Source organism: Sapajus apella, unplaced genomic scaffold (assembly GCF_009761245.1).
Source record: "Sapajus apella isolate SASKATOON/1434 unplaced genomic scaffold, GSC_monkey_1.0 scaffold77, whole genome shotgun sequence".
NCBI lineage: Eukaryota > Metazoa > Chordata > Mammalia > Primates > Cebidae > Sapajus > Sapajus apella.
Window position 1 is genome coordinate 1,087,565 of NW_022437017.1, and position 18,053 is coordinate 1,105,617.

The following is an 18,053-nucleotide window of genomic DNA, read 5'->3' on the forward strand; positions in this document are numbered from 1 at the left end:
CCAGGCACGGTGGGAGGCCAAGGCAGGCAGACTGCCTGGGCCCAGGAGTTCGAGACCAGCCTGGGCAACACAGTGAAACCCCGTATCTGCTAAAATACAAAAAATTACCCAGGCGTGGCAGCTTCACACAGCCTGAGGGTCAGGCTGCCCAACGTACATCTGGGTCACTACAGAGCCCCCTGACAAGAGGGAAGGAAACCAGCCATAGTGATGGGCAGGCAGCCTCCCCACCTCCAGCTGTCCTGCACCAGCCCTTGTGTCAACCACTGGGCTCACTTCAGATCTCTGGTAACCAAGCCTGTGGAGGGACCTTCAGATAGTTTTTAGCCCTGGGCATTCCTTGACACCTCCACTGCTTCCCGCACCTCCAAACCCCAGCTGCATCCGCCTGGGGTTCCCCTACCCCTAGTCAGGGATCTTGTATCCACCTGTGCCCCCAAGGTGGGTCTGGTTAGGCCCCTCTGGTGGCTTCTCTGCACCCTGAGCAAACTCTTCCTGCCTCTAGGACCTTGTCTGGCTCTATCCCCTAAACTCCATCCACAGCTGGCCCAGGGCTGGCCACTATGGGAAGACTGGGCCCAGACAGTCAGGATGGGCTTCTTGGAGGTGGGGACATAGGAGCCAAGTCCCTAAAGACCCAAAGGAGCTGGGAAGGGAGGGTCTGGGATCTAGTGTTTGCCCAGGCAGTGGAGTGTATTCTGTACATATCTGCATGTGGGAATGCGGTTTTCAGGGCAGGGGGCCAGTCTCAGGGATACACGGGCCGCCCCTTAGCCAGCCTCCACACCCCTGCCCACCAGGGCTCTGGTCGCTCTGGGCTCATGTCACCAGAATGGAAGAAGGGCCACGTACCATTGGGTGTGGCGAACTGTATGAGGACGCTGTTGCAGCCCAGGGTGATGATGAAGGACTGTTTGCCCACGCGGCTGCACTCCGTCTCTCGGGACACTGAGCACTTAAAGACACACACATCTTCATCTACAAGAGAACACAGGCTGGCGTGAGCAGTGCAGCCCTATCAGCTGCCTTGTTTTGAGCAATGTCCCTGTCGCCCTCCTGCTGCCTCCCCTCGGTGCCCCCAGATTCTTCCAGAGTACCACAAAACCACCTTGGCAGCACTGCTGGGTGCCCTGCCTGCCCAGCCCACACTGAAGACAAGGGAGCGGCTCATCAGGCAGCATGGGCACAGCCTGTGTCCTCAGGACGACCAGGGGTGAGACAGGGGCACAGTGAAGGCTGAGGTGGTCAGACGGAGGCCACCAGGCATGGTGTCGGCCCACAGGGCCTCAGAGCAAGAGCTGCCTCTGCTCCACTCGGCTGAACCCTTCTGTTCTTGGATGTGTGCAGTGCAGTGACCAAATGTGGCCAGTGGAGCCAGACTGCCAGGTTCACACCCTACCCACACCATCTGTTCACTGCGACACAGGCAGTTCCCTCAGCCTCTCTGGAACTCGGGTTCTCACCATCAGATGGGGCTGATGGCGGGGCAGTGGACTAATGAGTTATGACAGTGGTTGGCTGTATCCATCATGACAGCTGTTACTAGTCATTCCACAAACCTGCAGCCACTCCACCCAAGTCAAACGTGAAATTTAGCAACATTAGCAACAGGCCAGCCCAATAAGGCACTGTGCCCCTGTACGCCGTACTGCAATGAAATGGGTGCATCATCTGTAGTATTCTTGAGCAAAAATGTTTGCCCTAGTCCCGTCTTCAAGGGACAACAAAAGGACAGGTCACGGGGCAGGCTACCAGACAACCAGCCTGGTCTCCTCAACTGACCATTGTCAGGAAAGAACAAAATGGCGGGAGCTATTCCAGAGTGCAGAAGTGCTAACGCCTGTAATCCCAGCACTTTGGAAGGGTGAGGTGGGTGGATCACAAGGTCAGGCATTTGAGACTAGCCTGACGAACATGGTGAAACCCCAACTCTACTAAAAATACAAAAATTAGCTGGGCGTGGTGACATATGCCTGTAGTCCCAACTACTGGGGAGGCTGAGGCAGGAGAATTGCTTCAATCCAGGAGGCAGAGGCCACAGGAGCTGAGATTGTGCCACTGCACTCCAGCCTGAGCAACAGAACGAGACTCTGACTCAAAAAAAAAAAAAAAAAAAGAGGTGAGCACACAATGCAATTCAAAGTGGGACCCTGGGCTAAAGCCAAATGAAAAACGTTTTAAAAAGTTATAAATGTCGCTGGGCGTGGTGGCTCATGCCTGTAATCCCAGAAATTTGGTAGGCCGAGGCAGGTGGATCACCTGAGGTCAGGAGTTCCAGACCAGCCTGACCAACATGGAGAAACCCCATCTCTACTAAAAATACAAAATTAGCTGGGTGTGGTGGCGCATGCCTGTAATCCCAGCTACTCGGGATGCTGAGGGAGAAGAATTGCTTGAACCCAGAAGGTGGAGGTTGTGGTGGGCTGAGATCGTCCCATTGCACTCCAGTCTGGGCGACAAGAGCGAAACTACATCTCAAAAGAAACCAAAAAAGTTATAAAGGACAACTTGGGAGGCCGGGCTCACACCTCTAATCCCAGCATTTTGGGAGGCCAAGGCAGGAGGATCACTTGAACCCGGGAGGTGGAGATCATCCTGGGCAGCATAGCAAGACCCTGTCTCTACAAAAAAATTTCAAAATTAGGCAGGCGTGGTGACCATGTGCCTATTGTCTTAGGGACTCATGAGGCCGAGGTGGGAGGATCACTTGAGCCTGGGAGGTCCAGGCTACAGTGAGCCAGGACTGCGCCACTTCATTCCATCCAGCCTGGGTGACAGAGCAAGACCCTGTCTCAAAAAAAAAAAAAAAATAAAGCACAACTGGGGAGCTGGATGGAGTGCTCACACCTGTGGTCCCAGCTACTTGGGAGGCTGAGGTGGATCGCTTGAGCCCAGGAGGTTGAGGCTGCAGTGAGCTATGATGGTGCCACTGCACTCTAGTCTGGACAACGGAAGTGAGATACTACCTTTAAAAAAAAAAAAAAAAAAAGCCAGGCATGGTGGCTCACGCCTGTAATCCCTGCACTTTGGGAGGCCTAGGTGGGCAGATCACGAGGTCAGGAGTTTGAGACCAGCCTAACCAACATGGTGAAACCCCGTCTCTACTAAAAATACAAAAATTAGCTGGGTGTGGTGGCACACACCTGTAATCCCAGCTACTGAGGAGTCTGAGGCAGGAGAATCACTTGAACCTGGGAAGCAGAAGTTGCAGTGAGCCGAGATCTGGCCACTGCACTATAGTCTGGGTGACAGAGTGAGACTCTTTCCAAAAAAAAAAAGACAACTGGGGAAATGTGAGTGTGGACTACTATGCCATAATTTTAAGTTACTTCGATATGACAATGGCATTGTGGTTCTGTAGAGAAATGCCTGTGTCCTTAGAAAACATATGCAGAAGTATTTATGGCAAATTCCCATGAAGTCAGTAGCCTGCTTTTGAATGGCCCATCACAACAACAAAATCAACGTAGAGAGAGAAGTATGAGTGCAAATATGGCAAAAGTGTTCTGAATCACTTTGAATAGCCAGAACAATCTTGAAAAAGAACAAAGTTGGAGGATGTCTCAATTTCAAATTTTACTACAAAGGTACAGTAATAAAAACAGTGTAGTGGTTCTGGCAAAAGAATGGAAACACAGATCAATGGAACAGAATCAGAGTCCAGAAATAAACCCTTACACTTATGCTCAAGTGACTTTTGACAAGGATGCCAAGTACATTCACTGGGGAAAGAAGTGTGTCTTCAACAAACACTCTTAGAAAACTGGATAACCACATGAAAAAGAACCAAGTTAAACCCCTACCTCACACCACATACAAACAAACCATAACTCAAATGGAACAATGACCATATCACAGGCTAAAACTAGAAAACTCTTAGGAGAACTGTTTGCAAATCGTCTTATTGTTTAGTATTTAGTGTCCAGAATATATGAAGAACTCTCTTAGGGTCAGGCACGGTGGCTCACACTTGTAATCCTATTACTTTGGGAGGCTGAAGTGGGCAGACCACTAGAACCCAGTAGTTTGAGACCAGCCTGGGCAACATGGCGAAACCCCATCTCTACTGAAATACAATATAGTCAGGTATAGTAGCATGCACCTATAGTCCCAGCTACTTGGGAGGCTGAGGTGGGAGAATCACCTGAGCCCAGGAAGTTGACACTGCAGTGAGCCAAGATGGCACCACTGCACTCTAGCCTGGGCAACAAGAGTAAGACCCTATCTAAAAGAAAAAAAAGAAAGAAAGAAAGAAAGAAAGAGGGGGGGAGGGGAGGGAGGAAGAAAGAAACAAACAATTATTTTATTTGTTATTATTATTATTATTATTATTATGAGATGGAGTCTCACTCTGTCGTCCAGGCTGGAGTGCAGTGGTGCAATCTTGGCTCACTGCAACCTCCTTCTCCCAGGTTCAAGCAATTCTCCGGTCTCAGCCTCCCAAGTAGCTGGGATTACAAGCGCCCGCCACCATGCCTGGCTAATTTTTGTGTTTTTAGTAGAGATGGGGTTTCACCATATTGGCCAGGCTGGTCTCGAACTCCTGACCTCGTGATCTGCCTACCTCAGCCTCTCAAAGTGCTGGGATTACAGGCATGAGCCTCCATGCCCAGCCTATTTTATTTTTTGAGATGGAGTCTCAAAAATCTTGGCTCACTGCAACCTCCACCTCCAGGATTCTAGGGATTCCTGCCTCAGCCTCCTGAGTAGCTGGGACTACAGGTGTATGCCACCACACCAGGCTAATTTTTCTATTTTTAGTAGAGACGGGGTTTCATCATGTTGGTCAGGCTGGTCTCGAACTCCTCAGCCAAGTGATCTGCCTGCCTTGGCATCCTGAAGTGCTAGGATTATAGGCGTGAGTCACTGCGTCCAGCTTTTTTAAAGTCAGATTCTTGCTCTGTTGCCCAGGCTGGAGTGCAGTGGCACCATCCTGGCTCACTGCAACCTCCACCTCCTGAGTAGCTAGGTTCAAGCGATTCTTGTGGCTCAGCCTACTCGGAGTAGCTGGGATTACAGACATGTATCACCATGCCCAATTAATTTTTATATTTTTAGTAGAGATGGGGTTTCACCATGTTGGCCAGGATGGTCTCGAACTCCTGACCTCATGATCTGCCTGCCTCTGCCTCCCAAAGTGGTGGGATTACAGGCATGAGCCACCATGCCCAGCCAACTCTTTTAACTCAACAAAAAAAGAGATAGCCAGGGCCAGGCACAGGCTCATGTCTATAATCCTAGCACTTTAGAAGGCCAAGATGGGAGGATAACTTGAGGCCAGGAGCTCAAGGCCAGCCTAGGCAACATAGTGAGACCCCCATCTCTACAGAAAAAATAAACAAAATTAGCCGGGCATGGTGGCACACGCCTGAGGTCCCAGCCCCTCAGGAAGCTGAAGTGAGAGGATTGCTTGAGCCCGGGAGCTCAAGGCTGCAGTGAGCTATGACTGCCTGTGAACAGCCACTGCACTCCAGCCTGGGCAACACAGCAAACTCCATCTCTTAAAAAAAAAAAAAAAAAAACAGCCGGCTAAGCACAGTGACTCATGCCTGTAATCACAGCACTTTGGGAGGCTGAGGTGGGCAGATGACCTGAGGTCAGGAGTTTGAGAACAGCCTGGGCCAACATGGTGAAACCCCATCTCTACTAAAAACACAAAAATTAGGCCGGGTGCAGTGATCACCCATATAATCCCAGCACTTTGGGAGGCCAAGATGGGCAGACAAGGTCAGGGGATCAAGACCATCTTGGCCAACATGGTGAAATCCTGTCTCTACTAAAAATACAAAAATTAGCCGAGTGTGGTGGCACATGCCTATAATCCCAGCTACTCGGGAGGCTGAGGCAGGAGAATCACTTGAACCAGAAAGATGAAGGTTGCAGTGAGCTGAGACTGCACCATTGCACTCAAGCCTGGGCAACAAGAGTGAAACTCCGTCTCAAAAAAAAAAAAAAGAAAGAAAGAAATATTCACAGAAGGCACATTGGTGGTGGTTGAGAGCTGGGAGAAGGCAGAAATTGGGAACAACTGATTAATGAACGTGGGGTCTCCTTTTGTGGTGATGAAAATATTTTGGGAGTAGACAGAGTGATTGTTATGGAACATTGTAAAAGGGTTGATTTCATGTTATAACATACAGCTGTTGACCTCCCAAGTTCAAGCTATCCTCCCACCCCAGCCTCCCGAGTAGCCGGAACCTCATATGCATGCCTGGGTGATTTTACCACCCCTAGCTAATTTTGTTTACTTTTTTGGTGGAGATAAGGGTCTCAACATGTTGCCCAGGCTGGTCTAAAACTCTGGGGCTCAAGTGATCTTCCCACCTTGGCCTCCCTAAGTGCTGGGATTACAAGTGTGAATTTTGCTTCAATAGAAAAAGAAAAATGGGCCAGGTGTGGTGGTGGCTCATGCCTGTAATCCCAGCACTCTGGGAGGCTGAGGTGGGCAGATCACTTGAACACAGAAGTTTGAAGCCAGCCTATCCAACATGGCGAAACCCTGTCTCTACTAAAAATACAAAAATTACCAAGGCATGGTGTTACCCCCCTGTAATCCCAGCTATTAGGGAGGCTGACGCACAAGAATCCCTTGAACCCAGCAGGCGGAAGTTGCAGCAAACCGAGATCGCACCACTGTACTCCAGCCTGGACGACAGAGGCAGACTCCCTCGCAAAAAAAAAAAAAAAAAAAAAAAAAAAAAGGGCTGGGTGCAGTGCCTCATGCCTGTAATCCCAGCACTCTGGGAGTCCGAGGTGCGTGGATCATCAGGTCAGGAGCTCAAGACCAGCCTGACCAACATGGTGAAACCAGGGCTCTACTAAAAATACAAAAATTAGCCAGGCATGGTGGCACATGCCTGTAATCCCAGGTACTTGGGAGGCTGAGGTTGCAGTGAGATGAGATGGCACCACTGCACTGCAGCTTGGGCGACAGCGAGGCTCCATCTCAAAAAAAAAAAAAGAAAAAGGAAACTGTTCCTAACTGAAGAGTCCAGATACTAGAGCCTACAGGTATGAAACCTGTAGGGCAGCTCCCAGGTCACACCCATCCAGCCCTGCCAGACTCTCCCATCCCAAGAGCCAGGTGCTGACCTCCTGAGGGGCAGGGCATGGAGGAACCTCCTGATCCCTGGCAGGAGAAGCAGGGTGTCAACAGGCCACTGCCCCAGACTCAGCCTCACCACACCCACGGGGACCCCAAGACAAGGTGCTCCCAGCTGTAAGTGGGTCCCAGGAAGTGACACCCAACCTTGGCATGGTGCCCACACTCACACCCGTCCTGGGGCAGGAGATACTGTTGATCTGTCGGCCACGCCTGGGTGACAGCAAGCAGACCCAGGGAGGCCATTTACCAAGCAGCCTGGCAATCCAATCAGTTGCCTGAGGTGCCCCTCTCCAACCTGGCACTGGGTGGGCAACACAGGACCTGGGGCCAAGTGAAGCCCGCTGTGCTCAGCCGGGGCTGGGCCTGGGCCAAGGATGCCAGGGCTGAGGGCAAGTGGATCGCTTCATCACAGCAGCAGCTGCCAAAGCCTGTGGAGCCGGCAGCTTCTGAAAAGTCACAGCTCTATCCTCAAGCTAGGCCCTGGCACACAGAAGACACCTGGAAAATACTGACAAACCAATAAAAAAGAAAAACAATCTAGACCATGTTCCTCCCATTGTTCAGGAGACACCCAAGCCTCTGAGCTCTGTACCCATCATTCCTCACAGCTCTCCCTGCCTTGCCCCCTCCCCATGGCCACACCCAACCCTCTAGCCCCTATATGGGCCAGGCCCTGGGCCTCTGCAGAAACTGTTCCTGCTTTCTCCCATCCCCTCCCCTCCCTCTGCTACTATGGGCTCAGTGGACCATGGCACATCTGGCCCAGGATCACCTGTGAGCAGGTGGAGAATGTACAGCCTGCCTCCTAGCTTGCAAACAGCACCCCAGGAGGGAGCCTTGGGGCCCGGGACCCACAGCCATCTAGATCCAGCAGTGGCGATTCAGTGCTCCCCACAGATGCAGCCCTGTCTGCAGGAAACTGACTGTGGCATCCTCTCATGGCCAGCAACCACCTCCCAAGGTGTCCATTCAGCCAGTGAGGGAGCAGTATGGTGCCTTGGAAGGGGGCAGGACCCCAGGATTCAGAAAGGCTGTGTGTTGGCCTCTAGATACTAATCCAAAAAGCACCACTGTCACCACATCACCTGAGGCATGTTGGGGACCGTGTGTGCACGTGGTCTGGAGAGGTGGGGACAGGATACAGGGCTGGCAGGCAAGGGCAACCAAGAAGCAGACTCTGGAGCCAGGAGGCTGTGCTGGGTTCAGGGCAACTGAGGCCAGGCCAGAGCTGGGATATCTTTTTTTTGTTTTGTTTTGAGACAGAGTCTTGCTCTGTCACCCAGGCTGGAGTGCACTGGTACAATCTCAGCTCACTACAACCTCCACCTCCTGAGTAGCTGGGATTACAGGCACTCACCACCACACCCAGCTAATTTTTGGTATATTTAGTAGAGACGGGGTTTCACCATGTTGGCCAGGCTGGTCTCAAACTCCTGACCTCAGGTGATTCGCCCACCTCGGCCTCCCAATGTGCTAGGATCACAGGTATGAGCCAGCACGCCTAGCCTAGAGCTGTGATTTCTTTACCCTGCTGTAAGAAGAACAGGACTGGGATCTCCAGGTGGAGTCTTAAACGGGGAATGTGAAGAACATGAACCCGGACTGAGTGTTATGCTTCGGCCAACCCGGGACCCAGCCTGGGCTGCTCACTGGCTGCCACACTGCAGTTGGCCATGCTGAAGCTCTGGGGCAAAGGAAGAAGGGGCTAGAATCATAGGGAAGGAGGTAGAAAAATTAACCCATCTTTGAGCCTGACTTCTCCCCAGGAAGCAGGCCCCTACCATGTGAATCTAAGTCACAAACCCCTAGTTGCCATGAGCCAGGGCTGCCCACATTCTGCGGAGGCTGGGATGTCACATGACATAGGAGTGACAACACTCTAAGGGCCAAGCTGTGTTCCAGTGCCTTATGTCGACCCCGTTTCCTCTTCTCATGACCCTTGGGAGCATCTATTATCACTACTCTCTCATTTGCTCATAGAGGTTAAGTATCTTACTCAAGGTCACAGAGTGAGAATGGCCAAGGTGACTGGGACCGCATCCCCACTCCTCACCAATGCACCACCTGATGTCTCTGTGCTTCCTAGAGCAGAGCTAGGCTGACTTTCTTTGTAAAGGACCAGACAGTAAATATTGTGTGCTTCCTGGGGAATCTGATCTCTTGCTAGGGAATCTTATCTCTGCTACAATGATTCTATTCTGCCTTGCAGTAGACAATATGTAAACAAATGAGCATAGCTGTGCGCCCATAAAGCTTTATTTGCAAAACCCCACAGGATTACAGGTGCAGAGCAGAGGCTGGACCCTCTGTGCCACTGCCACCCACTTCCTTATTTGCTCACCAGGCGCTGGGCAATGGAGACACAGTTCCCATCCCAGAGGCAGCAAGGACAGCTGAGTGGCAGACTGACAGGGATCCCCAGGTGGTGGTGCCTAGCTGTAGGTGCCTACGGGTAGCACCTGACCCAGCCTAGGAAGGAGCCTGGGGACAGATCTGCCAGTGAGGGAACAGCACAGGAAGGCAGGGAAACAGGGGTGGTCAAGACAGTGCAGTGTGCCCTGGGAGGCTGCTGAGACAGACCCCCAAGCAAGGTGGGTTGATGTGGGTGAGGTCAATGTGGAGAGACTGCAAGAGGCCCCGGTGGACTGGTGGCTCGGCCTTGGGCAGCACTGAGGGGGAGATGGGGAGAGACCTGCTGCCATACGGGACAGGGCAGGAGCCAAGGGCTATGGCTGGGCCAGGCAGGAGGCAATGGGGGTGGGGAAGAGGGCAGCTTTTGGGGGACAGGCTTCTTTTCCCCACCTGCCTTAGAATCAGCACTCTGCACATCCCCTTATTGGCCCCCCAGGGCAGCAGAATATGGAGGACTCTAAGGTACAAGGACTCCCTAGCCCCAGGCTTGAAGAAAGCATGCTAGAGAATGTTGAGCCCCCAGGGCAGCAGAAGCTGCACCAAAGCCCTGGGTCCCAGCATGCAGGTGGGTCTTGAAAGAACAGGGAGACGTCTCTCAAGGGTCTCACTGAGCAGATGGTCCCGGGGACGTACCATGCCTCAGTCACCTCTCAGTCCAGCCTTCAAGTCGCATGGTATCTAACACGCCAGCCTGCTGTGTTCTCTTGCCTGCTTCATACCGCCCCATGGTTCCCTAGCGCCTTCTGGAATGAGCCTGCTGCCAGTGTCCGCTGCCTCACTGCAGCTCCCTGGGTCACTCCAGACACACCCTGCTGGCCTTCAACACTCCTTCCCGGTCAAGATCATGGGTTCTCTCTGGCCTCTGATGCTCCTTAGGGGGGCTCACCTTCCCCTCTTCCACTGCTTCCTTGTCACCTCCGCCTAGACGTCCTCCAGCATTTCCCAGACAAGCCCTCATTGCTTTGCAGCTCCTTATTTAATGCCTGCCTGACAACCCCATGAAGCACAGATCCTGGGCTCTGGGCATGACCCACAGTACCCAGCACACAAGGGGAACTCATGGGTACTGACCAGAATGCCCTCCTTGGGATATGGGGAGGGGCAGCCCAGCCTCTTCCCTAAGCACAGGAGGCAGTGTGTACAGGGGTCCAGGTGTCCAAGTCCAAATGCTAGCCTGCCCTCACCACGAGCATGGCCTTGGTTTGGGAAGTGGCTTCACCATGTAGACATGTTCAGCATCAGGTGGACACACAGCAGCACTATCTGCTATTACTGTTCACCTCTTTCCCCTCCCCCTTGCTTCCAGAAAGCAATGGAACAAGCAGGGGGTCCTTGGGCCCCTGAGGTTGGTTAGACCTGGGTCAGGGGGACCTGGAGTTAAACTCTCTCCTCCCTTAGAACCTCCTATCCCTAGGCCAGGCACAGTGGCTCACACCTGTAATCCCAGAACTTTGGGAGGCCAAAGAAGGCAGATCGCTTGAGGCCAGGAGTTTGAGACTATCCTGGCCAACATGGTGAAACCCCATCTCTACCAAAAATACAAAAATTAGCCAGGAGTGGTGGTGCATGCCTGTAATCTCAGCTACTTGGGAAGCTGAGGCACAAGAATAGATTCAAACTAGGTGGAGGTAGAGGCTGCAGTGAGCAGAAATCACACCACTGCACTCCTGCCTGGGTGACAGACCAAGACTTTATCTCCAAAAGGAAAAAAAAAGGGGGAAAAAAAAAAAAAAAAGAGAACCTCCCATACCATCACAACCTAAGGGCCATTCTTTGGCAGATAGAGAACAAGGAGACCGCCTGGGAACAGAGGCTCATGTCTGTAATCCTATCACTTTGGGAAGCTGAGGCAGGAGGATCATTTGAGCCCAGGAATTTGAGATCAGCCTGCATAACACAGTGAGACCCCAACTTCTACAAATAATAATAAAAAAAATTAGCTGAGCATGGTGATACGCACCTGTAGTCCCAACTGCGTGGGACGCTGTGGCAGGAAAATCCCTTGAGCCTGAGAGGTCAAGGCTGCGGTGAGCTGAGATTGTGCCACTGCACTACAGCCTGGGCAACAGAGCGAGACCCCATCTCAAGAAAAAAAAAAAAAGACGGCAGGGTGCGGGGGCTCACACCTGTAATCTCAGCACTTTGGGAGGCCAAGGCGGGCGGATCACAAGGTCAAGAGATCGAGACCATCCTGACCAACACGGTGAAACCCCATCTCTACTAAAAAATACAAAAATTAGCCAGGTATGGTGGCACATGCCTGTAGTCCCAGCTTTTCGGGAGGCTGAGGCGGAAGAATCATTTGAACTGGGAGGCAGAGGTTGTAGTGAGCCGAGATTGCGCCACTGCACTCCAGTGTCAGAGTGAGACTCCGTCTCAGAAAAAAAAAAAAGAGAGCGAGAGAACACAAGGAGGTGGAGGGCAAGAAAAAAAGCAGCACCACCTCAAGTGGGGAAAGGCCACATTTCAAGCTCTTGCATCTCCAGGAAGAATATAACTGTAGCCAGCAAATGGAGGCATAATTAAAGGTATTTATCTCAGCAGACCTGGGGAGGGGGAGCAGCTGGTGGCTGTTGAAACTGTTGTCCAAATGGTACATCTTTTATTAAATCACCTCCTACTACCAAAGACAACATGGTCTCTTCACCTTCCAGAGGAAAATATTCCCCAGCAAAGGAGGAGAGTCAGGTAAAAAGCGGGAGACCCCCCCTGCTGGCCAACTCCCATCCCACTGGCAAGGAAAAAAACACACTTCCTGAAGCCCACTTGGCTAGCATCTCTCTGCTCAGCCTGCTCCGCCCAGACCACGTGTGGGCACAGAGGATATGGCGGTGAACCAGAGAGCCAACCCCAAGCCTCCCATGCTGGGAGTCCACAGTAGGAGGCAGACAGCACCCAGCAGGGCAGAGAGCAGCACCTCTCAGGTTCAAGGGATTCTCCTGCTTCAGCCTCCTGAATAGCTGGAACTACAGGCACCTGCCACAAAGCCCGGCTAATTTTTTGTATTTTTAGTAGAGATGGGGTTTCACCGTGTTAGGCCAGGATGGTGTCGATCTCCTGACCTCATGATCCGCCTGCCGCGGCCTCCCAAAGTGCTGGGATTACAGGCGTGAGACACCGTGCCCGTACAAAAGGAGCTGGCAGCAAGTGCCAAAAGGAAGGAAAGCACGGACGCTGATACATGCAGATCGGGCACAATTCAGATTCCAGGCAGACTTGGGAGGAGGCGACACCTGAGCCAGGCCCCACTGCCCTGGCAGCGGTGACCTTGTTTCTAGACTGTGCACACTAGAAGCTTCCCCCCGTTCCTGTGTGGCTTGGCACCCATGTGCCCAAGAGGCAGCAGAGATGACCCTGGGATCACCCAGCAGAGAGGTAGCTGGAAGGGTGGGCTTTGGCATCAAGGAGGACCTGGGTTCAGGGCCAAACCTGCTGTTCTCCAGCCCTGGTCCTGGCTTCCTCATCTGTCCAATGGCCACCCTGACACATTCAAAAGGGTGAGGTGATATAACCCACATGGAGGGCTGGCAGCCCAGCCCCAGGGCACCATCCTGGAACTTCACTAGGTCACAGCCCATGCACAGCAGAGCCTGGCAGGGCTCTGATCCCCTAAACTACCACCTGCCTTCACCCCTGGACTCAGGCGCCCCGTCTATAAAACAGGCACAACGACCGGGCGAGGTGGCTCATGCCTGTAATCCCACGCTTGGGAGACTGAGGCGAGTGGATCACTTGAGCTCAAGATGGTGAAACCCCATCTCTACTAAAAATAAAAAAATTAGCCAGGCATGATGGCATATGCATGTAATCTCAGCTACTTGGGAGGGTGAGGCAGGAGAATCGCTTGAATCCGGGAGGCAGAGTTTGCCATGAGCCAAGATCATACCATTGCACTCCAGCCTGGGCAACAACAGCAAAACTCTGTCTCAAAATAAATTTAAAAAACATAACAGATAAAATAAGTAAAATGGGTGCAACAGCCAGGTGCAGTGGCTCACACCTATAATCCTAGCACTTTGGTAGGCTGAGGCAGGCAGATCATGAGATCATTGAGACCATCCTGGCTAAGAGGGTGAAACCCCATCTCTACTAAAAATACAAAAAAATTAGCTGGGTGTAGTGGCATGAGCATGTAATCCCATCTACTCTGGAGGCTGAGGCAGGAGAATCGCTTGAACCCATGAGGTGGAGGTTGCAGTGAGCCAAGATCATGCCACTGCACTCCAGCCTGGGCAACAAGAGCGAAACTCTGCCTCAAAAAATAAAATAAAATAAAATGGGCACAAAAGGGAGATGAAAACTCCTCCCTGCATCGAGGACTCCTAGGTAATGGAGAGAGCAGTAGGTGTTAAGTACTTCATAAACAAGAGCAGCTGCTGTTAACCATCATCAGCAACAGATCAATCCCAGCCTCGGAAGAGAATCCCAAACCCCAGAACCCTAACCCGGCCTGGCCTTCCTCTCCTGCCGTAACTTGAGACGGATCCTTTGGAGAAGCTCTGGAGCAGCTGTTCCATAGTGCTGCCCAGCCCCGGGTATCTGAGGACCATGAGGTCACCCTGGGCTCCTCTGGCCCAGCCCTGGCCTCTGGGCGAATCCCAACCCCCCTCCAGCACCAGAGCTGGGTGTCCAGGAGCCCTGCAGCCATGGCTCTGAACAGGCACTACCCCAGTACATAGAAGCTGTTCAGCAACCTAAGTCTGAGCAACTGATCAAAAACTTCTGGCCCAGAAATCCTTTTGCAGAGCCTTATGCATGCTACACGCTGTACTCGCAAAGATATACCTAAATCTGGCTGGGTGTGGCTCACACCTATAATCCCAGCACTTTGAGAGGCCAAGGCGGGAGAATCACAAGGTCAGGAGATCGAGAACATTTTGGCAAACATGGTGAAACCCCATCTCTACTAAAAATACAAAAATCAGCTAGGTGTAGTGGCGCATGCCTGTAATCCCAGCTACTTGGGAGGCTGGGGCAGAATTGCTTGAACCTGGGAGGCAGAGGTTGCAGTGAGCCGAGATTGCACCACTCCACTCCAGCCTAGGCGACAGATCGAGGCTCCCTCTCAAAAAAAGAAGATATACCTAGACCCGAACGTGCCCAAAGCAGAAAACCAAAATACCCACTGAATTAATGAAAGAATGAATAAATGAAGATGTGGCAAATTAAAAGAAATCGATTTCCATCTGTACACAATGACATGTTAAATGACCAAGCCACAAGGTAAGGGACAGAGTGGTGTAAAATCTATGCACCATAGGTGTACAGAAGAGGGAGGAAGGGACAGAGGGAGGAGGGGCCATGCACATTGCATTCATGGGGCTTATCTGGAAACACAATAAAGTGACTTCAGTGCTGCCTCTGGGAAGCAAGTCATACTTTTCAATCCGCACCCTCCTCTGCCATTGTGTGAACGTGCATAACTTGAAGCCCAGCGGGTCCGAGGAGAGATTTATGCATGCACGCTTGTATGTGCCTGAAAAACCGAAGGTCACGGGCCGGCCGTGCAGAGGGAAAGAGAGACTGACTTTTCATGTTACACCCTCCTGAGTGGTTTGAATTTCTCCCTGTACATGAAAGATAGCCAGACAAAAGGCAAGGGTGAAGGCTGGGGGTGGGAGGGCTGGTATCTAAGCAAATTGTCTGGGCCCCTCCCTAGAGTATGCAGAACGGGACTGTGGACCACCCCCCAACACCCTTTTGGACCCTGCTGGCTGGGGGAGGGAAGTGGGAACAGGCCCCGAGCCTCTTCCATGACCCAGCTGGAGGCTGACAGACAGCCCTGTTTTCCTCGGCTTGGAATCTCTCAGTGCAAGCCCTGTACCCACCCCGAAGCCCTCAGTGGATGTGATGGAGGTGCCATGGTCACCCCAAGGGCAGTGGGGCTTCCTGACCTACATTGCAGCAAGGGAGGCCTCCCAAACAAACCAGGTGCAGTAAGATCCAGGTTTCCACCTGGGCTCTGCCACCTGCAAGCAAGGGACCAACACCTCCTGACACCTCCGCTTTAGTGTCTAGAAAAATAAAATAACACATGGCTCAGTGTGTAGCCATGAGGATAAACCCATCCACGCCTGGTCCAAGACCCGTGGGCACACCATAGCGTGGCATTGGCACAAAACACCAGTCTTGGTCCCTGTGTCCCCAAAGTGCTCCAACTGAAGGCAAAGGGTCAAGAGAAGGAGTGAGAGAGTTCTGGACGCAAGGCTGTGTTGGGCCCGGAACAAGTGTCTGGCCCTGTCCCCCAGTGCCCACACCTGGGACCCAACCCATTTGGCACGTGGCTGACAGAGGATCAGCTTCATACACTGCTTGGGAACACTCCTCATTTTTGGTCTCCCTGTCACTCAGGCCGGGATGCAATGGTCTGGTCATAGCACACTGCAGCCTCCATCTCCTGGGCTCAAGAAGCAATCCTCCCACCTCAACCTCCTAAGTAGCTAGAATTTCAAGTGGGATAGAGCTATACCAGGAAAAGAAAAAAAAAATACACACACACACACGTAAATATAAGAGAGTCGCTGGGATCACAGGTATGCATCACCACACAAAATTAATTTTTAGGCAGGGTGCAGTGGCTCACACCTGTAATCCCAGCACTTTGGGAGGCCAGGACAGGCAGATCACCTGAGGGCAGGAGCTCGAGACCAGCCTGGCCAACATGGTGAAACGCTGTCTCTACTAAAAATACAAAAATTGGCCAGGTGTGGTGGCTCATGCCTGTAATCCCACTATTTTGGGAGGCTAAGGCAGGCAGATCACCTAAGGTCAGGAGTTTGAGACTAGCCTGACCAACACGGCAAAACCCCATCTCTACCAAAAGTACAAAAAATTAGCCAGGCATGGTGGCACATGCCTGTAATCCCAGCTACTTGGGAGACTGAGGAAGGAGAATTGCTTGAACTTGGAGGCAGAGGTTGTGGTAACCCAAGATTGTGCGATTGCACTCTAGCCTGGGCAACAAGAACGAAACTCTGTCTCAAAAAAAAAAAAAAAAAAATTAGCGGAGGGTGGTGCCACGCACCTATAATCTCAGCTACCCAGGAGGCTGAGATAGGAGAATCACTTGAACCTGGGAGGCGGGGGTTGCAGTGAGCCAAGATCACACCAATGCACTCCAGCCTGGGCAACAAAGTGCGAAAATCTGTCTAAAAAAAAAAAAAAAAAAAAGAAAAGCTAATTTTTAAAGTTTTGTAGAGCCAGGGTCTCCCTATGTTGCCCAAACTCCTGGGCTCCAGCAATCCTCCCACCTCAGCCTCCTGAGCACCTGGAACCCCAGGCTTGCATGCACCACCAAGCAAGGCTAATTTTTAATTTTTTTTTTTATAGTGATGAGGTTTTTCACTATGTTGCCCAGGCTGGTCTCAAACTCCCAGCCTCAGGTCATCCTCCCGCCTCAACACTTACATCTCACCTGTAAAGCTCATGTTAAGCTTTAAAGGTTACAAGTGAGCTTTTCAGGCCATTTCCAAATGGCCCCTCCAAAAGCCGACCACCAGAGTCAGTGTAAGGCTGTTCCTGGGGAGGAGACTGGATGGGGGGCTTCATTCCACAGGCAAGGTTTCCTTAAAATGGGCGTGGGAAGTGCATAGGTGTTGGCTGCATTTGCCTTTATTCCTTCAAAAATATTTCATGAGAAAAAACAGCCGCTTCTGCTGGCCCCAAAAGGCTTACTTTAGGATCTTGGTTGGAAATGCATGGGGCAACTCACAAAGTCAAAGTTTTTCATCTACTTCAGGAGTCCCCAAGAATGTAGGATTCCAGAAGGTAGCAAAGGACTCTGAAATCACGCAGTGACAGGGCACTGGGAGGCGTGAGGGCAGGGCTGAGAGGCGGCCACCTAGTGGAGACGTGTCCGTGGGTGTCCTGCTGGTATCTCAAGTAGGCCAAGGCCTCTGTGGTGTCCCCACGTACAACTTGGGCAGCTGCTCTTTCCCCCTGCCCTCAACTGCCAGGTCAGATCTCAGGAGTCAGGGCACTCAATGTGGGCCCCATCCAGGTGGGCTCTGGAGAAAACCCCCTGAACTGAGGACACCCAAACCTCATAAATCAGTATGTAGCTTCTTGAGGGGGGGGGGGGGCACTTGGCAGGGGGTTCCCTCTCAGGGCTGCTCCCTAAGCTCTACCTTCAAGGGTTGACAGTTTCCCCTGTAGTCCTAGCCTGTAGGTGACAGTCCACTCAGTTGTGGGGTGTGTGAGGGGCAACCCCAAGAATAGAAAGCCAAGACAAAGAAAGAGCTTGGCATTTCTGAAAAGGACACGGGGCACCCCCTTCATTGGGAGCTATTACATGCAAATGTCTCCCGCATCCATGCTAATCAGCTGCCACTGCCTGGGGCTTTGTGCACTACAAAAGAGACAGCAGATGTGAGCTGGGGTTCCACAGTCCCAGAAAGCGCAGGAGCTTAGTGGATAATTATGAAAAGCGGCGGTTGGGGGGGTGGAGGGGTTCACGCAAAGCCACAAAACCGGCCTGCACCAGCCCCTCGCTCCACGCTCTGGCAGCTGAGCCAGCTCTCCCTGCCTTTCTTCTCCC

At 52.1% G+C, this 18,053-nt stretch overlaps 1 protein-coding gene across 2 annotated transcripts in view; it reads right to left on the bottom strand.

Moving 5' to 3' along the window:
• CARM1 (coactivator associated arginine methyltransferase 1) overlaps positions 1-18,053 on the bottom strand; it is a 54,828-nt gene that overhangs the window by 17,650 nt on the left and 19,125 nt on the right. For both annotated transcript variants that reach the window (XM_032251757.1, XM_032251756.1), the window contains exon 2: positions 853-978. In XM_032251757.1, coding sequence (XP_032107648.1) covers positions 853-978 — 126 coding nt within the window. The remainder of the gene's footprint in view (positions 1-852; positions 979-18,053) is intronic.